Source organism: Squalius cephalus (genome assembly GCF_949319135.1).
Source record: "Squalius cephalus genome assembly, contig: scaffold_57, whole genome shotgun sequence".
NCBI classification, from domain to species: domain Eukaryota; kingdom Metazoa; phylum Chordata; class Actinopteri; order Cypriniformes; family Leuciscidae; genus Squalius; species Squalius cephalus.
Window position 1 is genome coordinate 1 of NW_027645818.1, and position 23,175 is coordinate 23,175.

The 23,175-nt window shown below is 36.1% G+C and overlaps 1 protein-coding gene across 1 annotated transcript; it reads right to left on the bottom strand.

The window, feature by feature from the left end:
- Nucleotides 1–2,223: 2,223 nt before the first annotated feature.
- Nucleotides 2,224–22,910, bottom strand: LOC307154187 (receptor-type tyrosine-protein phosphatase beta-like; the record flags this gene model as incomplete). Its single annotated transcript, XM_079898951.1, has 7 exons — nt 22,373–22,910; nt 21,970–22,255; nt 12,799–13,062; nt 7,276–7,545; nt 5,259–5,525; nt 4,626–4,892; nt 2,224–2,484 (listed from the first exon to the last, which is right to left on the bottom strand). Coding segments are annotated over exons 1-7 (1,669 nt in total), but the record flags the coding sequence as incomplete, so codon positions are not given.
- Nucleotides 22,911–23,175: the final 265 nt, after the last annotated feature.

Below are 23,175 nucleotides of genomic sequence, written 5' to 3' on the forward strand. Positions count from 1 at the left end.
TGTCATTGTTACAGTGTAATTATATATTTAAGTACTGAGTAATATTAACTGCATGTACTTACTATAGGGTTAGTGTAGGATTATGATTTGGTTGAGGGTTAGTTGCATGTAATTATGCATAATTTACTGTTATTACTATGGTAAGTACATGTAACATATGTAAAAAGGACACTGTAAAATAAAGTGTTACTCTCACTTCTTATTCGAGTACGCTTATTTTGTGAATAAATCTGCAACAGCATTCTCTGATTAACATTAAAGTTGTTCATTAAAACAGTAAAAAAAAAATAAAAAAAAATAAAAAGCTCCTAAAACATTAACCAGACTCAGACTTTGGCATTAAATACAATGCAAAGAAGAGTAATATTATGATTGTTAGGAGTAGGGAAGGCAGGAACCATCATTTCCTGACTTCTCTCTGTCTGGTATTGTCCTCAAAGTATGTGATGAGGCCAAATACTTAGGACATTATATAACTGTCAGGGTTATGCACTGTTTAGTTTACTTTTGAGTTTTGGTTCAGTCCTCATTGTTTTCTGTGTGACAGTCTTTCCTTGCCTTATCAGTTGCCATAATTGTTGATTGAGTTACTCAGGTGTTGTGTGTTATTAAGCCCTGTGTTTTCTCAGTTCTGTGTTCTGTGTCGTCTATGTAACATGGTTGTGGTTTCCCCAGAGCTTCTCCTGTGGATTATATGAATGATTTTTTTCCTTTTGAGCCATTTGTCTTCGTGAGCTAATTTATTGCAGCTAAGCGTGACAATAACTGATGACCTGTCTGATGATAGGGTCATTTACAGACTGTGTCGTATGATGTATGCACAAGCTAATATGCTGATCTGAAAATTTAGTATGTGCTCAGGATCTGTGATGACTACACTTCTTAGCTCATATTGTACCGCGATGTAATCTGCCCATTTGTGGCCGCATTACAGAAAGAGCAGCATGCGGAAACTCAATGTAGCATAATGCTGGAATGAGGCTGTTGCTGAAGGTGCCACGATGGAGCAGTGCAAGCCAAATGTTTGTAAGTGTTGGCGTGCTCATCGGTTCTGCTGTGCTGCGATATATCATGTACAGATGTATGTGTAGGTTATCTCAACAATAATTTCAACACTGATGAACCCGGCACTATGTTCAGTCAGGTTCTTCTCCAGTATGTGGAACCATTGGTGATTTAGCCTATGTATATATGTGATATTGTGGACACTGTTTGATTTAGTTTTTTTTGGTATTCGTCTGTTTTATTGTTTGTGTTTTTGGACCGTGTGTGTTCTTAATAAAGTTTAATATTAACCCCCGATTTCACAGACTAGGCTTAAGCTAGTCCCAGACTAAAATGCATGTTTCCAGCAACTTCCACTGCCATAAGTCGCACAGGAATATTTGTGGCAATAGCCAACAATACATTTTATGGGTCAAAATGATCGATTTTTATTTTATACCAAAAATTATTAGGATACTAAGTAAAGATCATGTTCCATGAAGATATTTTGTAAATTTCCTAATGTAAATATATAAAATTTATTTTTGTGAGCGGATGCAGCAACATCGAGGACTTTAGAGAAATTTAATGACGATTTTCTCAATATTTAGATTTTTTTACACCCTCAGATTCCAGATTTTCAAATAGTTGTATCTCGGTCAAATATTGTTATATCATAACAAACCATACATCAATGGAAAGCTTATTTATTCATATATGATTTATATGACATATAAAATCTCAATTTCAAAAAAAAAAAAAATTACCCTTATGATTGGTTTTGTGGTTCAGGGTCACACATCTTAAAATGTGTCAGTGCCATTGTTTTGTCTCAAGATGCACATCAGTGATGTTTTTTTTTTCTAAGGCAGATTTATAGAAAAAAAAAAACTTAAATGTCCTAATTGAACTAAGGCCTAATCCTGGCTTAATCTAAGCCCTGTCTGTGAAACCGGGCCTAAACTTATCAAATAAACTACTTGGAAAGACAATTAATGTCCTTTTAGTTCTCATTAGCGTAAAGTTAATATTGCAATGTGGGGAAAATAATGATACATTTTCAACTTTTTAATTTATCATTGATGATTTTCATTACTGTCATGCAGATTTAGGGGAAACAAAAAAAGTCAAAATTCACATATAATTTATTTAGATTTATTTTAATTTTGCAGTCAAATGCAAATTATTTAAGAACTGATAACTATGATATGATAAAACAGAGCTAATATTGTTTCTTACGTGTTCTCTCCTGTATAAACGTTTGGTTCCTGTAACTGCCGCTGTGTGTGGTGATGAAGATGGTGTACAGTCGGCCGGAAACCAGGCTTCTGAATACACACTCTGTGGTTTCTTTAGATGCAGTGTGTGTGTGCACGATCTTCTCCTGGTCCTTCAACACCACCATGTAATTGTCCACATCTCCTTCTGCTGCCTTCCACGACACATTCAGAAAGTCTGGACCACTGTTAGTGACGGTGATGTCAGAAACCGCAGCAGGCACTGTAAACCACAGAGAGATAATAAATACTGTATACGAGATCAATAGGTTAGCCGAATAATGATGCTCACTGTACTTTAAAATGCTTCTCATAACTTATTTTATTTATTTTTCAAACAAGCAAATCAATGTTTTGTTTGAGCATCCTATAGTCCGAGTGTTACACTTTTAGAGAAATAAACTTATAGTCATAGCTGGCGCTGTTGATCAAACTTGGAAATGACACATTGCGACACACAAACATGGGGTAGTGAAAGCTTCGGATATTTATAGTAATATATAAAACGGCTTATACCTGTTTGTGACATGCATAGCTATTAATGTAAATAATGTAGACAGAGTGAGTCGATACACAGAGTGCATCCATGTTGTGTTAACTGTTGTGCAGTTCTTAATAAAAAGAACAGAAACAGAGCAGCGCTTGTATCGCCTTGTCTGTATATGCCATATATCATAACATAACACATGGGAAATGCGATGACCCAAGGTGTGGGAGTTCATTTAACAAAAAACTGAATAAACAGGCAAGGGGCCCTATTTTAACAATCTAAGTGCACGGCGCAAGTGCACTTAGGGTGTGTCCGAAGTTTAATGAGGGGAAAAAAGCGTAACGTGCAATAAACCAATCAGAGTCTCATCTCCCATTCCTTGTAAATGCCAGTTGTGTTCAGGCCATGGCAGATTCGCTATTTACATGGCGGAATTTGCAAGGGGAAAGACTGAACACTTCTCCAGAGAGGAAACTAATCTCCTCGTGTGCGAGTTAGACCATCTACGGGACAAGCCGGATTCCACCATATCTTTATGTACACAATAATAATCTTTTACATTGTAATCCTTTTATTTTTAATATTTGGCCCATGTGTGTGTAATAAGAGTAGCCAAATACATTACTAATGTGCCATTTAAATAACAAAAAAATAAATAAATAAATACTGCGCCTTTGACTTTAGACCAGGTTTCAGTTGGTCAGTGGTGCAGCCTATTTCAGTTACCTCAAATTAGCAACGCGCCAACAATGCGCCTGAACACACCTGGTTTTCAGACCATCACGCCTATGGGCGCACAAAGCATTTGCTATTTAAACAACGTGGCGCAGGACACGAAAAGGATAACTGTGTCAGGCTGAAACTACCAACAAACACTTGCGTCACACCTGGTGCCACATTGCGCCGGGTGTATGATAGGGCCCAAGTAGTTTGAGGTGATTAAACAGGTAAGAGTAAACTTCAATCCATACTTCAAACTTGAAACTTCCATAAACAGAAATTCAGGTATCTCCAGGTAAACTCAAAATCCATATGCACAGGAAACTTTCAAATCCAACTCAGAACATTCCAAAAGCGAGTGTGCATGTGACAATTACATGTTGAATAAACTGAAATGTTTTTACAGATTTTTTTATGTGATTATGTATTGTGTCTAGCTGCAGTAGATTGTGCAACTGTCTTCCATTGTTTGGGTCACTTCACAAGAGTTCATTAAACACTGGCTGAAAATAGAAAGAGCATTTGAGCCCAGCAGGATGTGTTTAAAATGACCTGCTGCTTTTATGCAGAGCTTCCTGAAATTCCACAAATCCCCTTTGTATTTAACTGTGAATAGTTTTGGCGGAGATGGTGTTGTGATTTTAATGTGGGAAAATAGTTAGTGGAAAAAAGATGGTAAAAAAAATAAATGAGGAAATATAAGTAAATAAAATGTATCAAAAATATATGTATACATAAAACCATTTTAAAATCTACATTAGCAATTTATTTTACATAATACATATTTTGCATATTCTGAAATAACTCATATAAACAAAATATATTAAAATATATGTTTTTGTTATATGGGTTAATACATAAAAAAGGATTACAATATATAATGTGGTAATAATTTTTTTTTTAATAATAAACAACAAATGAAAAAAAATGTTATGAATGCATTTGAATCTCAATATAATGTAGAATAGGCATTAAAAAACGCATCAACAGTCTAGATCAACAAGAGAATGCATTATAACCTATGGAGTGCATTTTAACAATGGAAAGTGTGAAACTTGTTTTTGTACACTTTTAAACACTTGCATTATTTTGAGTAATGTTTATTTCAACCAGGTTTTTAACTGGTTTTTACATACTTTCACAAGGAATTGTACCTGTACGGCATTCAGCCTCGGCTAGTTTGGAGGTCTGTGATCCGCTGACAGTGGTAACCATTAACTTGTGTAAAGTACCGGGTCTGAGGAATGGGAGCAGGGTGGAGGTTGTGTTTGCTGAAACAGAAATGTTGTGCACCGTCTGTTCGACCCGTAACAGCAGCAAGTGGTAGAAATCCAGATCCCCAAGTGGTTTCTCCCAGTTTGCATTCAGACTGTCTGTATTTCCCTTGTTACTTAGTTTCAGGTGATTCACCTTTAAAGGCACTGAGAACACACAATTTGATTACAATTAGATTCTTTAAATAAAACATTTCCTATAATAATATAAAAACATTGTTCTGTTTGTTAACATTTGTTAATGCGTTGAAATTGAATATTTTTGTTTTCAATTTTCAAGTTTTTCAATTGATGTTTGTTCATAATGCATTAACTAGCTTTTTAGATTTTTTTTTTTTTGTACAGGCAAGAAAACCTGGAAAATGTCTTAACATTTGTCACAATTTGTCCAAAGAAGAAAAAATAGAAAATCAGTTCCATCAGACATAACCTACACCTTCAGAAAGTAAACACGGTTATCACTTCTAGTATTAAACGAGTAATCTTTCTTCGAAAATGGCAAGAGAACCTTACATGTTCTTCCCTTTAGTGTAGCAGAACTATGAATGTTCTGTGTGATGGTGGTTACAGTAATGTCGTACAGGCGACCAGGCGTGAGGACATTAAAGGTGCACTCTCTCATGTCACGGCTCAAGGTGCGTGTCTGAATAACTGTGTTGCTTTGGAAAAGCTGAATGACGTAGCTATTACGGGATGATGAGCCAGAGGCATGAGTCCACAGAGCGCTAAGGGAGGTCTCATCTGAGTGACGGATGTGCAGTTCAGATACTGGTGGAAGACCTGAAAAGAAAAAGACCAACAGCAAAAGAAAGATGTTACATAACCCAACATTCAATTGGAAATAAAGCTATGTTAGGAATAGCACACAACCACACTAAATTTCTTTCAGGCAGTATTATTTTCAAAATTTCAAAAATTGAGGTTGCAGGAGGTGCATGGGGCAGTTTTTAAGAATTTACAATAAAGCAGTTAAGATTGTAATGTTATAAAACCACTTAAATGTAAATCGATGTTTGTTTTAGGGTTTACCTTGTCACATTATCATGGACCTTTTTCAAGGACTGTGATGATGCGTTTCCACAGTAATCAACATCGGAAATATAGTTACGTTTTTCATATTTTAATAATAATAATAATAATAAAAAAGAATTATAATTCTATACTTTTGTTATATTACCTTGGCAGTAAATTACAAACTAACGCTGCTGCGAGGGTGTTTCTAATATAACGGCTGAGGGAGTGATGGAAAACTTGACATCCCTGTCTTCTGACAGCTGCAATCAATCTCTCTATATTTTTTCCCTCTTTTGGAAAGTCGTGGAAACATCATGGATTTTTTCTTTTGCTATTGGAGCAAATGAGAAATTATATTTGCTATAGTTCACCACTATAAAGTTTACCCAACTATGACGACTTCCGCTTCTGACAAACCAGAAAATGTGAAGAGGGTCCATTGTAAAATAGGATATCAATTTACACAGAAAAGGTTAGTGAGTGATGTTTTCACACTAAAATCATGTTTGTTTACATTTGAATTTTTAATACTTGGCCCCCATTAAAAAAAAATAGTACTTCGCAGTAACCCAGATTTCTGTTTTTTTTTTTTTTTTTTTTTTAAATAATGCCACAAATTCTGTTGACTGTACTACTACTGAACCCAGAATATACTTTTAACATCTCTTTAAAAAACTTTTCAGACTGCCAAAAGTTTATACCCAAAACTTGACTAAAAATGCAAAAATGTGTTTATTTTATGTGATGAGTTCATGTGACAGGACAAAAGCATAACATACATATTTATTGTTGTTTTAAAATAATAAACCTTTTAAAAAAAATTAAGTCTGCGCAGTATACAGTATGCTAGTGTACTGTTTCAAACACAGCCTAAAAGCCTGTTCAACCAAGACAATGTTCATCATAAAATTTCAGTGTGACACACTGATTCTGTTTTTTTTATTATGGCAAAGCCAATCTATCCACCTTTTTCCTACACCCCATGACACTTTGCGCAATCTGTCATTGAACTTGTTCACGTTAGTTATGATGCTCAGTTACCTGTAAAGGAAAGTTAAGTGTAAAAGTATTAACAAATTACTTTCAATAGACCATGAATAACCCCAAAAGCTCTGATGAATCTTTCCGCAGCAATATTGCTGACATGTTAAACATTACTGCAGTAATAAATATGTGCTGCGTTAATCAAAAAGGCTCCGTCATTAACTAAAACGATGGATATTTCAAAGTGCTTTCAATCATTTTGACAGAAAACAAATATTGTTTTTCTATAATTGCCACCTTCTGACAGAGAGTAAATTAGCATTTTCATTTATTAGCTATTTCTTTTGCATTGATCTGAACAGACAAATTATATGTGAATATTGCACCGTCTTGGTGTGAACAGGATTTAAGACTTTTAATATTAAAATTAATTATAATTAATAGTAAGCTATTTTAAAACAGGTTTAATGTGTCTTCTCCAGCTTGTATTTGAGATAATTTATAGTTATTGAGAGTATTGACAAATGGTTACCTATTTCCCCCTGGTAATAGACAGTATTAGCCAGGCCGCCATTCTCTACACTGACTGCCATTCTGTACACTCTGCCAGGCTGCAGATGTAACCCTGACAAGAGTATTTCCTTTGCCATTCTTTCCACAGTTTGGTTAACCAGGATTTCACTTCCATTTGACAGCACCACACGGATGTGCTCCCATTCTCCGGGAGGAAGTGTCCAGGTGATCTTTAGCAAGCCACGATCCGACAGATTCTCCATCACCAGATCTGACACCTTCCCTGGTTCTAATAGGGAAAAAACAATGTCCAATACAAATGATACAATCTAACAACAAACTAGTCAAGTCAAGTCATCTTCATTTATATAGCGCTTTTAACAATGTAGATTGTCTCAAAGCAGCTTTACAGAGATAAGCGTATAATTTAAGGTAACAGAGATTGTTTCGGCTTTACAGCAGAGTTAAGTTATTTCCATCTAAAGTTAGTTTTGATTGATTTGCTTCCGTCGCAATGATCATTTGTTATTAAATTAGGGGCCGCTAAGACGACACCATTCTCTCTACACAGACTTTAAACACGAACCTGTGAGAAACGCTGATGGCGTTCACATGAGCATTTAGAATGGGTTCTATAGTTATGTGCGTTTGAATATACGCAGGTTTGGAATTCCCTACAAGCCAAGCCTAAACAAAATACTTGTCTTTCCTTATAAATTTTGATAAAGAATTTAATTTTATTTGTTGCTTTGGGGTAGGAACGCGAGACGAATTTTCCCGACAACGCCTTATCTGTAGAGTGGTAGTGGGTTCCTCCATAGGGAGAGACTAGTTGGCACTTCAGCACTGCGTTGTCATCAACAAACTATATAATACATAGTTAGTATAATTATATAATAATAATAATAAACATAATAAAATACAATCTGTATAATTAAATAATTGCACTAATTATATTAACAAGAGGCCTTTAAAAAATCCTTAGGGGCAACACTGTTTTCAACTCTGTTTTATACATTTATGCCCTTTATGCATTCATTTACATGACAATAGTGTTTTGGGGGCCTGAAAATGCAAACTTGTGAAAATGGGTTTCAAAAAATGCAACTTTTTGAAAACGATACCATTATCGTCTCTGTGTAAACTACAAAAATGCAAATGGTGACGTCATGCGCATGCTTATTAGGTGTTCAGAATAGGCGCGTAGTGTTTCTTTACAAAGTGACATGGGCAACTATTGGCCTGGCTGACTAATGCAGCGTTTTTAGTCATTTTTGTGGATCTGTGTGAACGGCGATCATTTTGACATCATTTTGTCGTCTGTACGTATCGTCTGTACAACCCTGGCCTAAAAGAGGCCAGGGTTGAGCATCTCCGCAATCTAATAGAAAACAACCATAACAATCCTAGGTTCTTATTTAACACCGTCGCTAGACTAACAAATAAACAGATGTCTCCTGAACAAAATATTCTGTTACAGTTTAGTAGTAATGATTTCATGAAGTTCTTCACTGAGAAAATAGAAAACATCAGAACCACAATTGTAAACGTTCAATCCTCAATCGCGCCTTATAATTCGGCCTCAATTATCACCCCGCAAGAACAATTACAGTGCTTTACAACTATAGAACAAAAAGAGTTAAATAAACTTATCATTTCATCTAAAACAACAACATGTTTATTAGATCCTATACCAACTAAACTATTGAAAGAAGTGTTACCTGTAGTGGAAGAGCCTCTCCTCAATATTATTAACTCATCTTTATCATTAGGTTATGTTCCAAGAACATTTAAACTGGCAGTTATAAAACCTCTCATTAAGAAACCACAATTAGATCCACATAATCTAGCAAATTATAGACCCATTTCAAATCTACCTTTTATGTCTAAAATACTAGAAAAAGTTGTGTCCTCTCAACTGGGCTCTTTCTTGCAAGAAAATGACATCTATGAAAAGTTTCAGTCTGGGTTCAGGCCGCATCATAGCACTGAAACTGCGCTCGTTAAAATCACAAATGATTTACTTTTAGCTTCTGACCAAGGCTGTATCTCAATACTAGTTTTACTTGATCTTAGTGCTGCGTTCGATACTATAGATCATACAATACTCTTAGATCGACTACAAAATTATACTGGTGTTCAAGGACAAGCATTAAGCTGGTTTAGATCATATTTATCTGACCGCTACCATTTTGTTTATTTAAATGGAGAAAAATCGATCATAACTCCAGTAAACTATGGAGTGCCGCAGGGATCTGTCTTAGGCCCTCTATTATTCTCAATATATATGCTGCCACTTGGAAATATTATAAGGAAACATGGAATTAGTTTCCATTGTTATGCTGATGACACTCAAATATATATTTCATCACGGCCGGATGAAAACGCTAAATTATCCAAATTGACAGAGTGTGTTAAAGATATAAAAGATTGGATGACGCGCAATTTTCTTTTATTAAATCCAGACAAGACAGAGGTAATACTTATCGGTTCAAAAAACCACCCACAAAACCTCTCACAATACAACTTTAACATAGTAGGATGTCCTGTTACTTTATCCTCTACAGTAAAAGACCTGGGTGTTATACTAGACTGCAACCTGTCTTTTGAAAATCATATTTCATATGTTACAAAAACAGCCTTTTTCCACCTTAGAAACATTGCTAAGCTACGTAATATGCTATCTGTTTCTGATGCAGAAAAGTTAGTTCATGCATTCATGACCTCGAGACTAGATTACTGTAATGCTTTATTAGCTGGTTGTCCTGCATCCTCAATAAACAAGCTACAGTTAGTCCAAAATGCCGCCGCTAGAGTTCTTACTAGATCAAGAAAATATGATCATATAACACCAATTTTATCATCACTACATTGGTTACCTATAAAGTCACGTATTAATTACAAGGTATTGCTACTGACTTATAAAGCCCTAAACGGCTTAGCTCCAGTCTATTTAACCGATCTTCTATCTCCCTATAATCCATCGCGCTCTTTAAGATCACTAAATTTGAGGCTTTTGGTCATACCTAGGATATCCAGATCCACCAAAGGAGGGAGAGCATTTTCACATTTAGCTCCAAAACTCTGGAATAGTCTTCCGGATACTGTTCGTTGCTCAGACTCGCTCTCCCAGTTTAAAACTAGATTAAAGACGCATCTCTTCAGCCAGGCATTTATATAATACTTTTAATCTTACAGTTAAATCCGGTCTCTAGTTCATAAACGCCAGAGGAGAACTGGCCCCCGACTGAGCCCGGGTTCTCCCAAGGTTTTTTTTTCTCCATTAGGTCACCTGATGGAGTTTTTCGGTTCCTTGCCACTGTTGCCTTTGGCTTGCTCAGTTGGGGATATTTGGGGATATTTAATTGAATTAATCAATCAACGATACCATTGATCAGCATTACCAAACGTGGACGTTCCACTAGAAACAAACATTGATGTATTGTTTTAATTTATTACTGTGAAGCTGCTTTGATACAACCTATGTTGTGAAAAGCGCTATATAAATAAACTTGACTTGACTTGACTTGACGTGAAAAACGCAAAGGAAAAAACTTTCCGTTTTTAGTACATTGTTGTTGTGTAAACACACCCTTAGTTTTTTACTCTCCAGTGTGAGAGAAAGAAAGAAAGAAAGAAAGAAAGAAAGAAAGAAAGAAAGAAAGAAAGAAAGAAAGAAAGAAAGAAAGAAAGAAAGAAAAAGAAAGAAAGGGGGAATAAGTTTAAATTGTTTGTTTAAAATGGAAGGCTGGAGAGTCGGGCAGAAAGAGAGGGGAGGAAACACACTTCCCCTTTGTTTGTTTGGAGTTGTGATTTTTTTTATTCTCATTTGAGAGTGCTTGAAGAACAGATTTCTTTTGTAACACTGTATTTCATGTTTTTTACTGTCTTTTGTATATTCTTCAAATGAATAATTTGTATAAGTATTATTCAAAAATATGTAGTACAACAACCTGACGGCATTAGACGCACAAACAAAAGTCATTTTTTAGAAAGAGACCTAGGAACAAACAGTACCCCAACTAAGATGTGCTAGTGTAATACTCAATAAAAAACAAAACAAAAGCTTAGTTTTTTTATAAAGTATGTTTTAAGATTTGCTGTCAGGATCTTAATTATGTATGGTTTGGAACAGGTTTGGAATATTGGAACAGCCTTGTTCAGACTGAGTCCTAATCTGATTTTTGTGCATATCAGATTGAAATCCGAGATTGAACATGGCAAAACATGAAATTAAGCATAGCGTCAGCTCTGGCAGGTCACGTTAGTCAAGCTCGCATCAGCTGACACTCAGTTGATCCACGTCTACCTATAGGAATACGACGCCTATCACATATATAAGCTCCTTCAGTATTATCAGCATCTATCATGTTTCTCAGGAGCTAATTACCTTCCTCCATCCTCCTCTCGTCAATCAGGATTTGGCATTCTGATTCCCCTTGAATCAGAATAAATTCTTGAATTATGTTGTACTTTAAAATCTTGAATTAATGATATCTGCAATACATTCATGTTGGTTCTGTTCTGTTTACCCTAAGGAGGGTTACTGCTGCTCTCTCTGCTCTCTGTTCTTGCCCAGAACAGAACCATACCGCCAATCCAAACTGTATGCAATTGCCAATCGTATTTGATGATAGTGGTCCTGACAGAAATGTGATTTTTACAAATCTGTTTAGAGCTACATTCATATGTGGTTTGAAATCCTATTCAAATGGCATTTCTGGAAATCTGTTTCAGTCTTACTGCTCTGATTGGATTTGTCATGGTTTATCAGATGAGTTGTTATAGGAAACATCCTGAAAGTCGCTGCAGAAACAAAGGTTGTGTTGTTGCAGAGTGCCGGACGAGCAGAAAATGACAATATATTGGAGATATATGTTTAGAATATGTTATATAGATATATGTTTTGAAACCGGAGGAGACGAGAGCATGGAAAAAAGCCATGGATACCAGCCGCCTACAGTTCTGCCAAGCATGGTGGCTACACATTGTCATGTTTTAAATAAGACAACAGATCTGTACAAGTCCCTCCATTTTGCGGTTGTTGTTGTTGTTGTTTTGGCATATACCTACCAACGCATGCGTCATTGCCATAGAAAACAATGCAGATATTTCGGAAAACAAAAGAGCAGCGTGGACACGCAAATCGGATCTGAAGAGTTGCAATACACAATGTGGACAGTCAATAATTTTAGATCAGATTTCAATCGAATACACAAATATTCAGAATTGGACTGACAGTGGGAATATAGCCTTAGTCGGTCAAATAACACGGCACACAGATTCATTAAATTTAGGAATTTATAATTAATGCAACATGTCTTATGATTGAGACAGCATGACATAATGTGGCACTTTGTGTTAACAAGTGGACAAAGGTGACCTTTCAGTGCTCAAAACAGGAAAGGGTGTTAACATATCTGCTTAAAATACAGTAGAGGAATTCATACAGGCACAGATATATGAGCATAGCATCTGCATTTTCAAACAAATTTGTTCATATGTTATTTCATTTATTATTTGATGATCCAATACAAAATACCTGTTTGTGCTTCTCTAGATGCTGAATTCTGTAGCCCTCCAACCTCTGTAATGATAGTGACGTTGTAGAGTCGTCCAGAAATAAGCCCTTTTATTGTATAAGATGTGGTCGTGCTTGCAACTGTTGCATTCCAGATTGAACCAATGTCATTGCTGTCTATGAGCATGATTCGATATCCCTCTGTTTTGCCTGGACCAGGCTGCCATGAAACATTCAGGCTGTTCACATCCCCAGAAACCTCGAGATTTTCCACTGCCGAAGGTCCTAACCAAAAGACATATAAAATACTGTCAACCGTGTAGATGTATAATTATAATTAATTGCATTCAAATTTCTCAATCTGTCTGTGGTAGACAGGGGCTGTTCATGCAATGTGTGTGTGTGTATGTATATATAAAAGAGAGAGAGAGAGAGAGAGAGAGAGAGAGAGAGAGAGAGAGAGATTGAGGGTCCAAAATATTTATTTATTTTTAATATTTATTTTATTTATTCTCTCTCTCTCTCTCTCTCTCTCTCTCTCTCTCTCTCTCTCTCTCTCTCTCTATATATATATATATATATATATATATATATAAAAACATTGCTATGTCTACTGTGCTGGACTAACTGGGACTGGTCATGGCACTTGCATATTTGCTGCTCTATTGTTGGTTTGATTGCTTCCATTGCTCTCCTCATTTGTAAGTCGCATTGGATAAAAGCGTCCGCTAAATGATTAAATGTAATGTAAATGTATAATTTAAATCTTGCATTCACATATCTAAATAGGGTCCTCCTACCAAATAAACACAAGATTAGTTTGTGGTCTCTTTGGTCAGCTTTGTAGCCTCAGACAGACATTATCATAACAGTCCTTCTAATATGGTAGTGCTCTCTGTGAGAACTCTGTTACACAGAAAGGAAAGGTGTGGACTCAGTGGGTCCTGCTGTGAATTATTCTCAGTGAAAGCAGCGGAATGTCTAACAACCTATATGTGAAAACACGATAGCGCTGCTCTTTGCTTTTTTAAAGAAAGCTCTTCCTGATGAGGTTTTGTTGAAAGGGTATTGTGAGAGAACAGGATAAGAAACCATTAAGGTTGAAGGTCACATTCAGGCAACCTCTTCTAATGACTTTTTTCACTCTCTTTCTCCTTGAGAACCGTGGGTGTATCATAGATTTTTACATAATCACATACCCATACCCATTTACCCATTTTAAAAGTCTCTGTTCAAGACTAAATACCTAAATAGAATAGCTATTAAATAGCTTAAATAGAAAATGAAAATAACACCCCAATTTTTTTATTTTTTTTTAATCATGGAAATCTGTACAAAAGGAGCTTCTGTCTAGTATTCCTGGAGATATTTATATGCAGATTTACAGCTACATATTTGGACAACCTAAAATCTGTTTTCCCCAGAACTAACTTCAAGTTTCTAAGCCAGCCAGATTTGCTTAACAGGGCAAAAAGTGCAGAAGGGAATGGAAAGTTCTGTGGGTGATCTACTGACGATGCGCAAATTAAAAGAACACAAACACATCCGGTTCATTTCCATAATGACCAATGCAATCTACCAAGAGCATCACAAATTAGCTTCTGGTTAAGACTTTTTTTGGGCAGTAAATAATGGCACAAATACCAGCAAATTGACTAGTGGAAACCTTAGTAATTCACCATGCGTGATTCATTTAAATACTCTTCTCCCATAAATTTTACTTCTGAAATGGAAACTCCTACAAATGCTTATGCAATAAGGTCAGCCCCAAAAATAACCCTGTCCACACCTTTTCAGCGCTAATTTCTCACTGTGTGTCTTTAGTAAATCCTGACAGTAACATTTTAACACCAAAGAGGGCTTGTGCTGGAGCAGTCTGTTAGTAAATCTGGTCCTTTGCCAATTACTTAGTGTGACAGTAACACTTTATTTTGTACATCATTTTTACTCACTAACTTTGATATTTTGTTCTCAATTGCAATAATAAGTATAGCCTAAGAGTCCAAATACATTTGAGGGCCACTGTACATTACATAAGTGTCACTGTAATCAGACTGACCTCTGAGAGCTAATGAGTCTTTGTATATATTAGAACAAAAGAACAATAAGCCGGATGGGAGGGGGAGAAAAGTCTGAAAGAATTGACCTACAGTCAAACTCCTGTTTTGGAATTTAGCCCAGACACGTATACAACGGCACATTATCAGCGCAATCCAACCTTTCCTCATATTTAGAGAAGCTTTTGACACTTAGAAATTTGGATTTACCCTGCACATATAGCTCTAGATTTACATAATTTGTGTACACACAGTTTAAAGTTCTTTTACATAGCATCAGTGAAATATCCAATATATTAATGATCATTGTTGTTTACTTTGATAAAATTGGATAATCAAGCAATATCACACAATCAAGAGCATTGTTGTTCTGACTATCAGCTGTGATTCGGTAATACAGATACAATCGACCACAGATAATCATAACAGAACTGATAATCAGAATATGATTGTGATGAGTGAGATATTACTTTTTAGACAATAAACTAGTTCAATAAATAAGTTAACATTGAATACCTTACATTTTAAACAGAATATTGCCAGAATATTGCCTAAATTTGCTTCACCACTGAAAATAGTTCCAAATTTCAGCTACTTAATGGCATCTATTCCACCTTATGACGCAATGAACAGCATTATTCCCATAAAGCAGATTTAAAGCGCAAATGTGTATTAATAACTACCGTTGATGCACAGTCTAACTGTGTAACAAAATCCTTTTTTTTTTTTAACTGCAACAGTAGGCGCGTTTCCATTACAGATTTGCGCAAAACTTTTGCGATTTTTTTTCTAAATGTCGACAAAAAACTATTGCGAAATGACGGCGTTTCCATTAACTGATGTAATGCGACTAAAACTTAATTTTTTCCTCTTGCGATAAGTAAAATCATGCCAAAAACCATGCCAACGGACGTTTGTAGGTTTATGTGCTATATCTCAGCCACTGCACTAGCCATTATTATTAATCGAAGGAGATGTATGTGTGTTTTCCAAGCATTGATGGTAAGGAACGACCCCTATTATACTTGTGAGCGGCACATATGAGGTGTTTCTGGGTGTTTCTCCCTCATATCTGCTTCGAGGTCTTGATTGTGGCATTTATTTGAGGTTTGGAATCCATTATTCCTGTAATTCTTTTGTCTTATATGAATTTAATAAAGAACTCTGTCTCGTATTCTGTTCAAACATACCGCATCATCTACGTCAGGTGACCTGTAAATGCGCTGTTTCCATTGCAGTTTTGCAAAATATTACTTTTTCGAATTGCCTGAAAAACCACCTCATGCGAAAAACTTTTTTGCGATAAATGGGAGTTTTTGTGAAATTGATATGTTTCCATTGGGCGTATTTTCAATTCGGAATTTCAATTTGCGCAATTTGAAGGGTAATGGAAACGCGATTTAAGGGTGTGGTGTTTTAACCTGGGAGATATTTCAGAAAGCAGATTATGCAACATACCTGGATACAAAAGTCGCAATAGCAATTCATTCTCCAAACATTACTTGCTCTAGAGCAGGGTTACTTTACTTCAGAGGTTTAGAGTGCTGCAGGGATGAAGTATTTTGCAATGCCAAAACCCATAAACGAGTTAATATTTAGCACTTCTTGTTCCATCTTCCTGAAGTCAATTGGTTTTTAGTTAAATGTCTGAAATAAGGTCTGTGGCTAACACATTTTATTCTACAACAAAATATTTCAGTAATTTTTTTTAAATGGCTTTTACTTGTCTTGAAAAAGGAGGTTGTTAATAAGTTGTTAAATGGGACTACAGAGGTTGTCGGGGACAGGTAAACTTATCTACTCACTAGTCTAATTTGTGTTTATAATCTGTCCTTGTAAACAATCTATTTTTTGAGGGTGTTTCACAATTCACAAAAGGCAGCTTGAAAATCAAGATGTTACTGTTTATAACATCTTAATATATTAATGCATTATAGTCGCATTTAGCAGATTAGAGGTGGGCAATAATGCACAGGAGTTTACATTTTGTGACAATACAATCAATCAAGCAAGCAGTTGAGATACTATATTTTACAAACTATATATCACTCTATGTGAGTATACTGTATGTATGTGGATAAAGTTGTATACAAATATATATGCAACATATATCTCCAGCCAAGATTTGCTATATAGTGTATATTGTTTAATGTGAGTATACTGTATATACTCAGGTAAAGTAGGATATATAGTACTATACAGTATATGCAACTTTTAATATATCACTGGGCGATAATTCAGTTTATATTTTTCGATGATGTAACAATCAGTTGAGATTTGCTATATTTTACATTCAGCTTAATGTGAGTGTACTGTATGTATCCGGGAAAGGTTGGAAAATGTATAGAGAGGAATACGTTGGGATTTAGGAACCTAAGTATGGTTGGCAGGGGGACCTTGGCGGAGCAGGCTTGGTGGTGGAGGCTGCAGCAAGTCTAGCATCCAGGGACCAATGAATGGGACTAATGGCAACATTAAGTGGCAGGATGGTTTCAGGATTCTCTGGAATTTCTTCTGGAGAGTAGAGACGGCTTTCACATTTGTCATCCCTGGACGATAGGAGATGGAGACCTCAAACTGTGAGAAGAAGAGGGCCCATCTTGCCTTTCTGGGGTAAATGGCTTCTCAGAGATACTCTCCATTTCAGTGATCGGTGGAGGCCAATGGCATAATTTGGCTCCGCTATAAAGATTTTTTTGGAGAAGAAGGTGCATGGATGGAGTTGGGAAGGTTTACCCTGCTGCTGAGACTAGACGGCCCCCATGCAGGTTGTAGAAACATCCACATGAACCACAAAATATTTATCAGGATAAACTAAGAGAGTAGTAGTAGTAGTTGAAGGCTCGTTTCAGGTGCCGAAAGGTGTGGGTGGCTTCTTGGGTCCAGTACAGAGACTTACCCTAAGTCTCTGTAGTTGTCACAAAGGCAATCTTCCACTCGTCCCTCTTCCGTATCTCCAGTGTTGGGAAGGTTACTTTGGAAATGTAATGGTTACAGATTACCCTTACAGTTACCATACCATTAACCGTACCGTTACATTAAAATGTAATAAGTAGTGTAACTATTCCAATCACTTAATTAAAGTAATGGAACTGATTACATTTGATTATTTTTTGATCACTTTTCTAATTTCTAACAAATGTTTTCAACTATCAGGCAGGGTTAACCTTATAGTACTCAACACTAATTACTGTCAGACTTTCAAAATCATTCATCACTTGAATTATGATTGTAATAATTTAATTTTAAAGGCATTTTTTTAGGCATCATGCACATTAAAAAACAGGCAAAGCAACAAAATAATATTATTCAACATATCTAAGCTTTTTACAGAAAATATTCAGATGTAACCACCTTTGTAATCGTTAATTTTCATAAGTAACTAATTTAATTACAAATTTTTTCTCAGAAACTGTAACAGATTACAGTTAAATTTATTGTGTAATTTAAGTATGTAATTCCGTTACATGTAACTAGTTACTCCCCAACACTGCGTATCTCAATGAGTTTGCATAAGCTTCGGAAGTCCAGCTTTGGGAAGATTGTGGGACCGGTAATCGATGGAATTCAATGGAGGTGGAGTTAATGGAGACAGTCAGGAGTTCTTACAGGGGAATTAGATGTTTAACATCGGCATCGACATTGACTTCTTCAGAACCAGGAGGATGATGTTCTCCATGTGAAGACAGCCCACTTGCATTTGGATGGGTCCCACACAATAAGAGACAGTGCCACGGACAACAATTTTCCAATTTTGGATTGAACCTTGTTGGAGGTTTCAATGGGCCTCTTTTTGAGGTTGAGATGGCGGAGTTCCCCGGAAATTAAGTTGCTTGCTGACCCAGAGTTGAGGAGGGCTGAGAATTAAGATATCAAAGGCAGTAAGCGTATTAATAGTGGTAAGTGGGAAGCGGAGATGTACTGACATTAAGACATAACTAGGAGTGTAGTGGTCGATTGGGACCACTGATCTACAATAGAGACAATGTCAGCTGTCTTGAGTGCCGGGATTAACTGGCTGGCTATGTGATAGGGAGGGAGAATCTTGCAGGGAGAGTCTTTCAGGCAGTTTTTCATACAATCACCACTCAGATGGATAAAGCCCTCTAGTTTCATTTAGTCATCGTATGCAGAGAGATGCAGCCACAATGCCGGTTCAAGCCCTAGGCAGTAAGTGGTGAGAAGAGTTTGTTCCATCCAAAGGATGCTGCTAGGGTTGAAACTTCAGAGCATAGTCAGTTATTGAACTTTTCCCTGATGTAATTGGTAAAGTTTTTCACTTACACAAAGCCCACAAAGCTATCGAGGGATTTCATGACAGATCTAGCTTGCTGGCAGACTGTTCCTGCCCACTGCAGCACTCTTCCCGTGAGTAGTGGATGAACGAAATCTTAGCCCGTTCAGTGGGGAAACAATGAGACTTTATCTCTAAGGTGAGCGAACACTAGACTAAAAACCTGCTGCAGTCCTCTGCCGAGCCAGAGTAGGGCGGTGGATCGACCATGGGACTGGCGGTGTAAACAGGTGGTGAAGAAGTACTCAGGTGTGTGACGGAGGTGCCTGTTGTAGAAGTGGATCCTTGGGTGCTTCTTATTTCTTATTTGTGCATCCTCGTTTCCTTTCCTCGTGTCTCAGCTCCACCCCCTGTAGGATGCGAGGGAAGGCTGCAAGGAAAGAAAAGGAGGATGGAGGAATCGAAGTAAAGCTTATTTATACATTGGAATACTTGATCAGTCGAGCATCACTTCCTTGCGTCATCAGCTGCGCTCAAAGGATCTGCCCTTATGTTGTCAAAGTTTGGTTATGAAATTCATAATAAATAATAATAAAGCAAGATACCCTGTAGAAATATGTAAGATGTGTGGTTTATATAAACTGCAAAGGTAAAGTATAAATTAAAATTATTGTGACCGACGTGAAGGGGGAGGAGAATTGATACGTGAGTCACATTTGGTAGATAAAACTCTTCCGCAAAGGATACATCCGTGTATCCTCGCTCATAACTCCTCAGGAAGCCTCCTCACTCCTCGATCCACGCCTCCTCATGGTGCAATTAGAGAATTGAGATGTCTTTCAAGATGGCTGAGCTCGATCGGCTTCCAGGTCATAGGATGGAGGATGGAGGACGGAGGAGCGAGGAAACGAGGAAGCATATCGACAAGCACCTCTTGTGTGTTGAGTACATGGGTCAGGTCCTGCAAGGTTCATGGTTTTGGTCTGGCCTTCAATACCAGACTCCGAATCAGAGATGTTATCGAATCCAAATGCAGGTATTTATATTGACACAGATGGTAAAAGGAGAAATGCAGGTGAGTAAATGCAAATTAGATAGTTCAAAGTCAACAGAGATCGCTGCAGACTTACAAGCCAAACTATCCTATTCATCCTATTTGATCAAGTGTAAAATGTATACATTGTAATTTGCAGTGTTGTGTTTTCAATAAAATTAAACCTGTTGTAACGTCTTATTGGTGACAAAACAGAAGATATTGCTCGCTGAAACTTTTGTTCAGGATTACAACGAATGGCATAGATCAAAACAATAACAAAAGAAGTCTTCTCTGTGTGCTTTCTTCCGTATCCGATAATCCAACGCATTAACCCCATCAAGTGTAAAAACACTGTTACTCACACTTGTGTGTTACGACATTACTGTCTGATCAAATGTATTTGGCAGTGGCACTGCATCATATTTATTTGAATCTGATAAGATGACATCACAGTCCTTGCAGGAATAACATTTTTATGCTTTTGAAACCTAAATGTTTAGAACACTTTGGTAAAAGTCAATCAACTAAGTGTCTGAATCATCTCAGAATATAACAAAAGGGGAAATGAATCTATCACACCTCATACATGTCAAAAGATCAAGGGAATGTCTAAGTTTATGACCCCTTTCATTTTTATAGCCTTACACTTATTTATTTTATTATTTATAAATGTATTTATACGTTTAATTATATTATTATTTATAACCTACCTTTAACATTTTACTTCTGCCAATTGTATTTAGGCTTTTAAGTTAATAAAAGATTATCATCTTAAGCAAAACGTATAAGAATCTAATAAACATTTGCCACGTTTGCCACAGACCTTATTTTCTGCAGTAATCCAAAAGCCAATGGAAAAATCCTATTGGCTTTTTTTTTTTTGAGGGAGTGATGGGGGATGCTAACTTTCGGGTTGGCCTACAAAAATATGTCATCACTGCAGAATTCTATGGTGTGCACGTGTACCCAATAGTTGGGACACCAGGGAGTGTGACAGATTTCATACAATATTATATTATATAGTTGTATTTTTATTTATTTATAAATCATTATAATAACATAAAGCAATGCTTATTCTACACTACTATTTATTTATTTTACTTCTCAACTAAAACATTGTGGATCTGATTTCAAATGTTTTGTTTTCTATGCATCTCTGTAATAAAAATACACGTGATACATCTCATTTTACAACAAACGTGGAAGCAAAATGGCTAAACAAACGAATAAACTTTATGCATACATATTTTTGTTGAATTAATCTTCCTTTTTTAATTTATATTGAAGGATCAAACAAACAATATAGAAACAATATGAGTTATAACAGTAATAAAAACTTTGAAAAATTTTGAAAGATCAAAAAATTATTGGGTCCCATTTTATAAGTGTCTTTAACTACTATGTACTAATATTCATTTGATAGTAGCACTTATTGTGAACATATATTTTTACATTGTACTTATATTTAAAACTACCTGTATGTAATTACAGCTGTATTTAATTTATATAGTTACAATCAAGAAAAGTAGAAGAAAGTATGGTCCGTGGCTGTTTTTGAGTATGGATTATGATGTTTAAATGGATTATTCAGTTTTCAGATTTAATAGATTTAATTTTCTTTCCTTTAAAGTCACCAGTGCTTTGATTTTGTTTTATCACATCTCTTTAGTTAATCACTAAGCATTGTCACTTAGGGAAAAAAATATCACCTATCTTCTCAATAAAGAACATGATTTGAGAAGTCATTCATGTCTGAAGTTACACATGCAAGTTTAATAATTACTGTTTAGAGGTTTGTTCAGTGAAAATCAATAATAGTGATTCTTGACTATCAGACTGAAAATTATGCAAAGAAGGATTCTTACTAGTTGGCAGAGAGACATTGTGTTGAGTCTGTTGGTTTTCACCCAACTTTGCCTTTATTTCCAGGTGATGCCATGTTCCAGGATCTAAATTCTCAGTTTTGCATTCAATATGTGAGAAATGTTCCTGGTCTTGATGACAATCTTTCGAGTCATTGTGCCTCTCCCTGACAGAAACTGTGTATTTACATTTCACATCTTCGTTATCCAGCATGATGTGTATGGAGTCTGTGGTAGAAATGGTTTTCACAACTTTGATGCTACATTCCCATGTGTCTGCCATGGTACTCTGAAAACAAAAGTTGGATTTTTTTTTTTACTGGGCTGATACATATAGCATACAGATGTCACACATACAGAAAAGTATTTTTTTGTAAGAAATCAAGAGTAGTTTAGTGAGACTTACCAATATTCCACATGCTACCCAAATGGCTACATGAATGGCTTTGCTTCCCAGCATTGTTAATGTTGATTTTTAGATGTTTTTGTTTAATACACAGAAATCCAGTTGGAAAAGTCACATAATTCCTTGGTGTATAATCCAGGAGTTCTTTTAAAGTACTTTTCTGCAAAATCCAGTCTGGAGAACCTCTGTGGGAACTGCTCACTTTCACTCATTAGCCCACAACAATCCGGAATGTGTAAAGGAAAACAATTCTGTCTCCAAAGGATATCCTCAATCAAAAAAAAAGTCTACAGAAGCTTTGTTTTTGGTAGTCCAGTGGAAACGCGTTGTACAATCTGTCCGTTGGCAATTTTCTTGCCTAAAATACCCTAACCTAACTTTACTAGACTAGTTCATAACATTCATGACAGAAAATGCATTTCTTCAACATGCACCCTCCACTAAAAGCTTTTTAGATCATAAATGCCAGTGAATTGGAACTTTTGCTGGAACAATAGATGTCAATGACTGTGGGCTCCATGAACACTCAATACAGCCCAGCCCCACTTCCTTCCTGTGTCCTCATTGCTCCTGCAGAAGGATGTGTTGAAGAGAAAACTCATCTAATAATAGGCTTGTAAACGTTCTTCCATCAGGATAATTAAATAAATTAAAATTATTTTGTCATTTTGTATTTTTTAATTATATTGTATTTTTTTTAAATCAAATTTACAATATAGTTAACAACATACCGGTAATCTTAATATAAATGAGGGTCAAAGTAGTGTTGTAGTCCAGACCACCTAAATCGAGACCAAGTCAAG